Source organism: Sorex araneus, chromosome 4 (assembly GCF_027595985.1).
Source record: "Sorex araneus isolate mSorAra2 chromosome 4, mSorAra2.pri, whole genome shotgun sequence".
NCBI classification, from domain to species: Eukaryota; Metazoa; Chordata; class Mammalia; order Eulipotyphla; family Soricidae; genus Sorex; species Sorex araneus.
Genome location: NC_073305.1, coordinates 194,789,570 through 194,800,006, shown reverse-complemented (window position 1 = coordinate 194,800,006; position 10,437 = coordinate 194,789,570). Strand labels below are relative to the sequence as shown.

The following is a 10,437-nucleotide window of genomic DNA, read 5'->3' as shown; positions in this document are numbered from 1 at the left end:
ATGAGGCAGAACAATCAGTCCTCGCTGGCTGACTTCATCCTGGAAGGGCTCTTCGATGACTCCCTCACCCATGTCTTTCTTTTCTCCTTGACCATGGTGGTTGCCCTTGTTGCTGTGAGTTGCAACTCCCTGACCATCCTCCTCATCTGTGCTGACCCCCAGCTGCACACCCCCATGTACTTCCTGCTCAGCCAACTCTCCCTCATGGACCTGATGTTCCTCATCACCACCATCCCCAAGATGGCGTCCAACTACCTGTCAGGCAGGAAATCCATCTCCTTTGTGGGTTGTGCTACCCAGCACTTCCTCTACTTGGCAGTGGGAGGGGCTGAGTGTGTGCTCCTGACTCTCATGTCCTATGACCGTTATGTTGCCATCTGTCACCCACTGCATTATGCTGTTATCATGAGCAGGAGAGTGGCTCTGATGATGGCTGTTACATCATGGTTGGGAGCATCCATGAACTCCTTCATTCACACCATGATCTTGATGCACTTCCCTTACTGTGGGTCTCGAACAATCCACCACTTCTATTGTGAGTTTCCAGCTCTTCTGAAATCAATCTGTGCAGATATCACTGTTTATGAGAAGACAGTTTACATCAGCACCGTTCTGGTTCTTGTTTTCCCCATCCTCTTGGTTTCTATCTCCTATGGCTTCATCCTCCACAGCATCATTCAGATGAGATCTGCTGGGAGTAAGAGAAATGCCTTTGCCACTTGTAGCTCTCATCTGACTGTGGTTTCTCTCTGGTTTGGTGCCTGCATCTTCTCGTATATGAGACCCCGATCCCAGCGCACTCCACTGCAAGACAAGGCTGGTTCCGTGTTCTATAGCATCATCACCCCGACCCTGAATCCTTTGATTTATACTCTCCGCAATAAGGATGTGGCTAAGGCACTGAAGAAAGTGCTAGGGAGAGATGTCATCACTCAAAGACAATGACTATTGTATCTGAGAGCAAGACTGAATTGGGATGCACCAGTGCATATGCACTCACATCCCTGCACGCAGTCCTGAGTATAGACACGCCATCGTGCACACATTCACATCCCTGCACACAATCCTGTGAACACACATCCCCATTCTTTATGTTTGTCTGCATTTATTCAAGGAGTGTTTTAGATATGCTCCCCAAGAGGAATATCACAGAGGGGAAATAAGGTCTCCCCTTAGTCCTTGCTTCCCTTAACTTGCAGCTCACTCTAATCAAAGGGTTGGGAGGAGGGAGAAGCTGTTGCTTTTCTCCACTGTCCAGTTACTGTTAATCCCTTTGCAATAAATGACTATTTTGACATGCATCACTGAAAATTTTTAATTATCATGAAACTTGCAGTTCGCCCATTCCCAGGAATGTATGAGAGAAATATTGGGCTTGACTTCAGACTACATAACAGACTGAGTACACGGTAACTGATTTCCCTTATGCCTCGGCCCACGCGGCCAACTTGAACCTTGGCCAGAGAGAGGGAATGAGAGTTGAGTGGGCTACGGAGGACTGCACGCAATATATGGCATACAGCAAATTTATTAAAATCCAAGCAGGTTTATATAGTCTTACTTTAGCAGTAATCAGCAGGTTACATAAGTGGCATAAACATTTTTAATCAAGCGGTTCAAGCAACTTTATTTTTGCCAATATTACTTGTTTTTTGGTTCCTTCTTACTATTTCGGTTCTTTATCTCAGCCCTGAGAAAGATGGGAAAGCAGATGTGGCCTTGAGCATGGCCAAGGTGGACGTGAGTCAATCCTCCCTTCAGCCTCCTCTTGAGTCCAGCTGCCAGGGCATGGTGGCCCTTCAACTTTTCTTTCGAGGCAGGTCGCCAGAGCATGGTGGCCCTTCAGCCGCCTGTCAAGGTCAGCTGTCAGGAGATGACTTGCCCTCACGCCAAGTTTCTCCATACTCGTTCCTGTTTACAGGAACTAAGGTAGGGAGTGTCTAGGCCTCCCCCGCACCCAGTCCCTGTTTACAGGGACAGAGGCAGGGGTGTCCAGACCCGTCCCCAACACCCTTACACTAAAAAGTTCCCTTGCCATTGGACTGTGCCTTATTGTAAGCATTCAACTTGTCAGTGAGAGCCCTCCCTGCCCTTGAGCTGCTTCTATGTGATTTTTTTTTATTTTGGGGTCACACCTGGTGATGCACAGGGGTTAGTCCTGGCTTTGCACTCAGGAATTACTCCTGGCAGTGCTCAGGGACCATATGGGATGCTGGGAATCGAATCTGGGTCAGCCGCGTGCCCTACCCATTGTGCTATCGCTCTAGCCCCCTATGTGCTTTTGTTCTCCTCAAGTCTCCTATCCCCTCACCTCAGGTATACTCATTACTCTCAAGAACCTTGGCTCCTTCCAGAGTGAAACATTTAGCACCCAAGGTCTGAACGTTAGTCTTGCTCATTGCTACAGAACTGTTGTTGTCCTGAGTAATTTCAGTGGAATCAAGTGGGAAATGACATTTTTCTACCCACACACCATCTTCCATATATATATAAATATATATATATAGAAAACATGAATTACCAGTGGTATATGAAATTTCAATCTCAGGGCCAGATTGGTAGTACAATGCGTAGGTTGTTTGGCTGATATACAGCCAACCTGGGTTCCATCCCCAGTAGCCCATAAGGTTCTTTGAGTCCCACCAGGAGTTATACTTAAGTGCAGAGCTAAGAGTAAGCCATGAATACTTATGAGTGTGGCCCCTATACCAAAAATATTTTAAAATTCCAATCTCAACCCTGAGATCTATTCTGGTCTTTCTACACACACCACAATAATTCTCATGTTCATAAAAGTTTGTCTGATGAAATTGTTGAGACATTTTCCTTGAACTGCTTCCTTTATAACATACGAAACCTAGTAAAGAAATGTAGAAATCAGGGCAATCAGTAAAGTTAATCTTCATTTCTGGGATTCATTCACGAAGGAATTTGAGCTCTTTGGCGTTCTGGAATGCAGGTTCCTCAAAGAACAAATTATAGAGTCAGGCTCCACTCATATCCCTCCACCCAGCTCAACCTTTACAACAAAGGGCTGCTCTGGGACAAGCATTACTTAATTTCCAAATGTCACAGGAATCTGTAGCAGTGAAACAAGCACAGTAAAACCAATGTAGGAAACATAGCCAGCAGCAAATGCAAAATAGAGAATATACTGTGGAGAATATAGAGAATTTATGTGGGGAACAATAATGTTTGGGAAAATACATATAGTTTTCATTTTTTTTGGCCACAACTGGTGGTGCTCAGGACTTACTCACAGCTCTGAACTCAGAAATCACTTCTGGCAAGCTCAGGGCATCATATGGCATTGGGAATCAAACCTGGGTCAGTCAGTATAAGGCAAGGCCCTACCTGCTGCACTACTGCCCAGGCCCCCAGGCTTTGGGAAAATATTAAAAAGCAGTTTGGGCATCATACACTTTTTAATTTTTAATTTCATAATGTTGTTCACATTAATGGATTACATTCAGTATTTCAACACCAATCCCACCACCATTACATCTTCCCACCACCATATTTCGGATGTTCTCATCCTGAACCCCAAAGCTGGCCCCAAAGCAGAACTGAAATAACTTATTTTGTATTGCTTGTTATAAATGATTGGCTAAAAATGATCCAAAAAAAGGTTTCTTAGAGAAAAGTGTGTGAAGATAGTTGTATTTCACCCAGGACTTATTAAGCCCTTCTATAAGAGATTAATAACATGTTGTTAACGATTGAGGTTTGTGTGATTATATCTATATCTGTATAAATATATTTCCCCCTAAGGGAGCAAGAAATGTGAAGTGGTGCAAGCCTCTTTAACAAATAGTGCGGGCAAAACTGGACAGCTACATGCAAAAAATGGGCTCAGACCTCTACCTAACACCATGCACAAACGTCAGATCAAAATGGATTAAAGACTTCAACATCAGACCAGAATCCATAAGGTACATTGAAAAACGGTCAGCTAAGCCCTCTATGACATTGAAGCTAAAGGTAGCTTCAAGGATATTAATATAATTAATTATAATAATTAATTATAGTATAATTAATATAAGAAACACCATTGACCAAGCAAGTGCAAACAGAGATAAACAAATGGGACTATCTTAAACTAAGAAGCTTCTGCACCTCAAAAGAAACAGTGACCAGAATACAAAGACAGTCTACAGAATGGGAAAGGATATTTATCCAATACCCTTCCAATAAGGGATTGATATCAAGTATATACAATGCACTGGTTGAACTCTACAAGAAGAAAACATCCAATTCCATCAGAAAATGGGGTGATGAAATAAATAGAAACTTTCTCAAAGAAAAAATCTGAATGGCCAAAAGGCATATGAATGAATGCTCTTCATCACTAATTATCAGAGAGATGCAGATCAAAACAACAATGAGATATAATCCCACACCACACAGACTGTAACACATCCAAAAGAACAAAAACAACCAGTGTTGGCGTGGATGTGGGGAGAAAGGGACTCTCCTTCAATGCTGATGGGATTGCTGACTGGTCCAGCTGTTTTGGAAAACAATAAGGACGTTTCTCAAAAGAGTAGAAACTGAGCTCCCATTTGACCCAGCAATACCACTTCTGGAAATATATCCCAGAGGTACAAAAGGTACAGTAAGTAAGCAAAAAGGTACAGTAGAAATGACATCTGCACTTCTATATTCATGGCAGCACTATTTACAATAGCCAGAATCTGGAAAAAACCTGAGTGCCCAAGAACAGATGACTGGTTAAGGAAACTTTGATATATCTACACAATGAAATACTATGTAGCTATTAAAAAAAGATGAAATCATGAAATTTGCATATAAGCGGATCAACATGGAGAGTATCATGCTAAGTGAAATGAGTCAGAAAGATAGAGACAGACATAGAATGACTGCACTTGTTGGGGACGGCCCCAGGCACCCCTGCCTCTGTCCCTGTAAACAGGGGCTGGGTGCAGAGGGGGCTTAGGCAATCCCTGCCTCTGTTTCTATAAACAGGGACAGGTGAGGAGAAACTTGGTGTGAGTGTGAGCCATCTCCTGACAGCAGACCTTGACAGGTGGCCGAAGGGCCACCATGCTCTAGCGGCCAGCCTGGAAGGGGGGGGGGGTCGAAGGGCCACCATGCTCTGGCGACCTGCCTTGAGAGAAAAGCTGAAGGGCACCATGTTCTGGCAGCTGTACTTGAGAGGAAGCTAAAGGGAGGATTGGCTCATATCCGCCTTTGCCAGGCCCAAGCCCACATTTCCATTCCTTGTTTCTCAGGGCTGAGATAAGGAAGTGAAAAACAAGAAGGAACCGAAAAAACAAGTAATGTTGGCAAAAATAAAGTTGCTTGCACAGCTTGATTAATATCGTTTATGCGGCTTATGTAATCTGCTGATCATTGCTAAAATTGGACTTTATAAATCAGCTTGGATTACAATAAACTTGCTGTATGTATATTGCATGCAGTCCTCCGTAGCCCACTCAACTCTCATTCCCTCTCTCCGGCCAAGGTTCAAGTTGACCAAGAGGGACATGGCATTCACTCATTTGTGGAATATGAAGTAACATAATATGAGCCTAACACCTAATTATAGTAGAGATAAGGGTAAGGAGGATTGTTCCATGGCTTGGAAGCTGATCTCATGTGCTGGGGGAAAAGGCAGCTGGGATGGAGAAGGGAGCAGTAAGTAAATGATAGTTGGAGGGATCGCTTGGGATGGTAGATGTGTGCTGAAAGTAGACTATGGATCAAACATGATGGCTGCTTAGTACCTGTATTGCAAACCATAACAGCCCAAAGGAGAGAGAGAGTAAGAGGAAATGTGCCTGCCAAGGAGGCAGGAGATGGAAAAGGGTGCAGGTGGGGGCAGAGATACTGGGAACATAGGTGGTGGAGAATGGGCACTGGTGGAGGGATGGGTACTCGAACATTGTTTGACTGAAATGCAATCATGAAAGTTTGTAAGTATGAAACTATATCTCACGGTGATTCATTAAAATAAAAAAATATATTTTCCCCTAAGATTGGTTACCTTCTACTTTAAACCCCATCAAATGTTGTGTGTTACTCTTGGTGTATTAGTGGTGTAAAGTATGAGATATCTAGGAATAGATTCACTCATGGGTGAGGCTCGTCTGAGCATGTGGAGAGAGGCTGTGAGCCTGGTGGCAGTTGAGTTCTAGAAATTTTTGGCTGCCGGGGCTGGCTCTGTTGGGGCCAGGAGGGGCGTTCACCAACCCCCCCTTCCTGTTAGACCCAAATAAAACAGCCTGGTGGGGAGTCTGGAGGCATGTTAGTGGTGTATGGTTCTGTGTTCTCTTCCTAAAATATATATATATTTTTAACACCAAAATTTTGGGTATTGAGCTTTTTACATACTAAAAGCAGGTAGAATTGAAAAGATCCCAGTTGAAGGAAAAGTAGGGTTCTTCCTCTACTCAGCTCATGTAGGTCACATGCTTGCTGGGGACCAAGACATAAAACATCATCTCACTTGCTATTTATTCCTCCCTTTCCCTGACCTTCTCTTGTTCTCGCTCTGTCTCTCATGAATGAGCTTAAACTAGATGACTTACATGGGCAAACAATGCTACTCTACAATATTCTGATTGACTGATCTCTCATCTGTCCATGCCCTTAGGGTATTAAGTCCTTGAATGTTCGGTCCTTTTTTAAATTCTGAATCTGTTTCTCAATATTTGTTTTGTTAAGAAATATATTGATTTGGGTACAATGACTGTGTATTTCAACAGAGTTCTTGTATTGTGTAACTTCTAATAGATCCTCACCTTAAGGGAGTATGAATATCAGGAAGGGAGTAGGGTAGCAGTGGTGAGTGGATGGAATATTGTAACAGAAATATTATAATATTCTATGAGTCATATATGGAATATGCCTGTATTTATGCCAAATAGACATATAACTTGTCTAGGTCAGAAATATCCAAAAGAGACTTTTTGTTTTTGATTTATGGGTTATGCCCCTCTGTTCTCAGGGCTTACTTCTGGCTCTGTGTGCAGAGATCACTCCTGGAGGGACTGGAAACAATATGTGACATTGGGGATAGAAACTAGGTTGCTTGCTTAGACAAGCACGTTACCCACTGTACTATTTCTCTAACCCTCTAATGAAATTCTTTTTCTTTCCTCCCTCCCTCCTCCCTCACTCCCTCCCTCCCTTCCTTCCTTCCTCCCTCCCTCTCTCCCTCCCTCCCTCCCTCCCTTCCTTCCTTCCTTCCTTCCTCCCTTCCTTCCTCACTTCCTCCCTCCCTCCCTCCCTCCCTTCCTTCCTTCCTTCCTTCCTTCCTTCCTTCCTTCCTTCCTTCCTTCCTTCCTTCCTTCCTTTCTTCCTCCCTCCCTTCCTTCCTCACTTCCTCCCTCCCTCCCTCCCTCCCTTCCTTCCTTCCTTCCTTCCTTCGTTCCTTCCTTTCTCCCTCCCTCCCTTTCTTCCTCACTTCCTCCCTCCCTCCCTTCCTCCCTCCCTCCATTTCTTCCTTGCTCCTTTCTACCTCCTTCCTTCCTCCCTCCCTCCCTTCTTTCCTTTCTTCTCTCCTCCCTTCCTTCCTTCCTTCCTTCCTTCCTTCCTTCCTTCCGTCCTCCTATCTTCCTCCTCCCTCCCTCCCTCCCTGCCTCCCTCCCTCCCTTCCTTCCTTCCTTTCCTCCTCCCTTCCTTCCTTTCCTCCTCCCTTCCTTCCTTCCTTCCTTCCTTCCTTCCGTCCTTCCTTCCTTTCTTCTCTCTTTCCTTCCTCCATTCCTTCCTTCCTTTCTTCTCTCCTTTCTTCCTCCCTTCTTTCCTTCCTTCCTCCCTCCCTTCCTCCCTCCCTTCCTTCCCTCCTCCCTCCCTCCCTTATTTCCTTCCCTCCTTCTCTCCCTCCCTCCCTCCCTCCTTTCTTTCTTTCTTTCTTTCTTTCTTTCTTTCTTTCTTTCTTTCTTTCTTTCTTTCTTTCTTTTGTTTTGGAGCCACACCTGGTAATAGTCAGGGCTTATTCCTGGCTCTACACTCAGGAATTACTCCTGACAGTGTTCAAGGAACCATTTGGGATACTGGGGTTAAAACCCACGTCAAGTCACATGCAAGGCAAATGACCTACCTGCTGTACTATTGCCCCAGCCCTAAATGATAGTTTTAGTTTTGAGTTTCTCACTGCCTGGTAAGTCCCTGACATAGTCAGCCCTTGCTCTCTGATAATGGAGTGAGTGGAACACAAGTCCAGTGAGTGGTCTAATTTTATGTCTGCAGGTGATATTATAAAGGGTCTGAGTTCAATTTTTTACCTGTGACTAGCAGTTTTTTCAACACCATTATTGAAGAAAATTTCTTTGCTCTCTTTCATACATTTTTTATTTTGTCAAAGATCAACTGTACATATCACACAAAGAAAAGTATGATTCACCATGAAGAGAAATAAAGAGAAGATAAAATAGAAATACATTTACTGTTCATGGACTGGAAAAATTAAAATGTCAAAATGATAATCTTTCCCAATGATTCAATGCAGTGCCTATAAAAATACCTATGTCATTTTTTAAGATATAGAAAAAGGCTTTTGAAATTCATATGGAATAATAAAAACTAAATAGCCAAATAAATCTTAAGAATAACATAGATGAGAGGCTTTTCTCCTCCAACATTAAAATACACTATAAGGATATAGTAAAATGGAATTTCTCAATCTAATAAAAGTATCACTCACATCAGATATATCAAGTGAGAACTTACAAGAAAGAAGAGAACAAAGTGATATGTTCAAGGTACTGAATGAAAAGAATTTCCAACCAAGAACCCTCTACTCATGCAAGGTAATCACTTGGATTTGAGGGACTGACCAAAAAAAATCCTTAGACTGCAAACAACTAGTGTTGATGGGGAGGTGTGACAAAGGAACTCTCAATCACTGTTGGTAGCAATGTCTGACTTAGGCTGTATGGAAAAGAGTACAGAAACTTCTGGAAAAAATCCATGAATAGAGTTTCTATACATCCCAGTGGTTCTACTTCTTGGCATCTACCCCAAGAACTTAAAAACATTAACCTAAAAAAGATATATGCATACCTATGTTGACTGTGCAGCATTAAGTACAATAGACAGGACATATATTTTGCCTTTCACAATCTGACCCAAGTTTGATCCCAAGTTTATGGCACCCCATAAAACCCCCCAGCCCGCCATGAGTGATTCCTGAGTTCAGAGCCAGGAGGAAGCCCTGAGCACCACCAGGTGTGGCTTCCAAACCAAACAAAATTTAATATGGTGGTTACAGTATGAGTCCATCAGGTAGGGTGCCAACTTGCGTGCAGTGGATCTGGATCTAATCTTCAGAACACAGATGGTCCCTGACCCCAATCATGAGTGACCCCTGGACTCAGAGCCAGAATAAGGTCCTGATAATGGCCAAGTATGGCCCCAAAATTAAAAATAAATTTAAAAAACCCATCTGGGCCTAAGAGATTATTTAGTAGACTGAGCACAGGCTTTCATATGCTGAAGCCCTGGCTCAATCCTGGCACCTGATGGTCGAATAAACACACAGGGACAGCCTCCAGCACAAAGCAGGAGTTGGCCCTGAGTACAGCAGCTGTGCACCCAGAAGAAAAACACAATTTTTACCTCACTCACCACTTGGACGAGTTCCACTGTTTCAGGCTTTCTAGGAAAGACATTAACTCAGCTGGCACTGGTTGGAGAGTGTGGCGGGAGGCGGGGAGGGGGGTCAGGTTCCTTAGTGCCCATCTCTGCTTTAGGAGCAAACACAGTTCTGGCAAGAAGCTCCGAGCAGATCCCACCAGATGCATCCCCAAGTGCACACCAATTCCAGAACTTTCCCAGCAGCAGGTTGAGGCCAGCTCACTGTGAACTCCAGCAGGAATGGCCTGTCCGCAGGCATCCTCTGGCTACCCACAGCCTGGGGCCGTGTCTACCCATATAGGCTGGGTGTCCACTGTGCCCAGTGTCTGACACTATGGAGGCCCAGGGTGAGCGGGACCATGGGGCAGAGATGCCTGCTTGGAGGACCTGCTGGGGTGTTTGGCTGGAGGTGACACCTGCTGAGCCACTGGGAGCCTGTGGGAGGCTGAGATGAGGGACACCTGGAGCCATTCAGAGGTTGGATTACTACCCTGAAAATAGCCCCCAGCACCAGCACCAGATAGATAAGCGTTTGGTCGGGCAAGTCAGAAGGAGAACACCTCAGGCTGCCATAGGACCATGGACCACGGATGTTTGTCTTTTCTTCATTCTAAAGTACTTCCTCCACCTTCAGTCGATTTTTATTGCAGGAACAAGGACATAATAAGTCAGCTCACAGGCCCAGTCAGGAGTCTCCCTTTGAGGGCAAAGGTGGTCAGACAGAAGAATCTAGAGAAAGCCACGAGGTGCAGCAGGCATGTGCTGAGTAGTATAGGTTTCTGTTTTTGGCTTTTTTTTTTTTTCGCTTTTTTGGGTCACACCCAGCGATGCACAGGG

At 44.3% G+C, this 10,437-nt stretch overlaps 1 protein-coding gene across 1 annotated transcript; it reads left to right on the top strand.

The window, feature by feature from the left end:
• On the top strand, nt 1-945 carry LOC129404388 (olfactory receptor 2AE1-like). Its single transcript, XM_055136767.1, has one exon. The coding sequence runs from the start codon at nt 1-3 to the stop codon at nt 943-945; it is 945 nt and encodes a 314-aa protein (XP_054992742.1).
• The last annotated feature ends 9,492 nt before the right edge of the window (nt 946-10,437 follow it).

Coding starts and splice junctions, on each gene's coding strand:
- LOC129404388 (XM_055136767.1), top strand. CDS start 1: ATGAGGCAGAACAATCAGTCCTCGCTGGCTGACTTCATCCTGGAAGGG.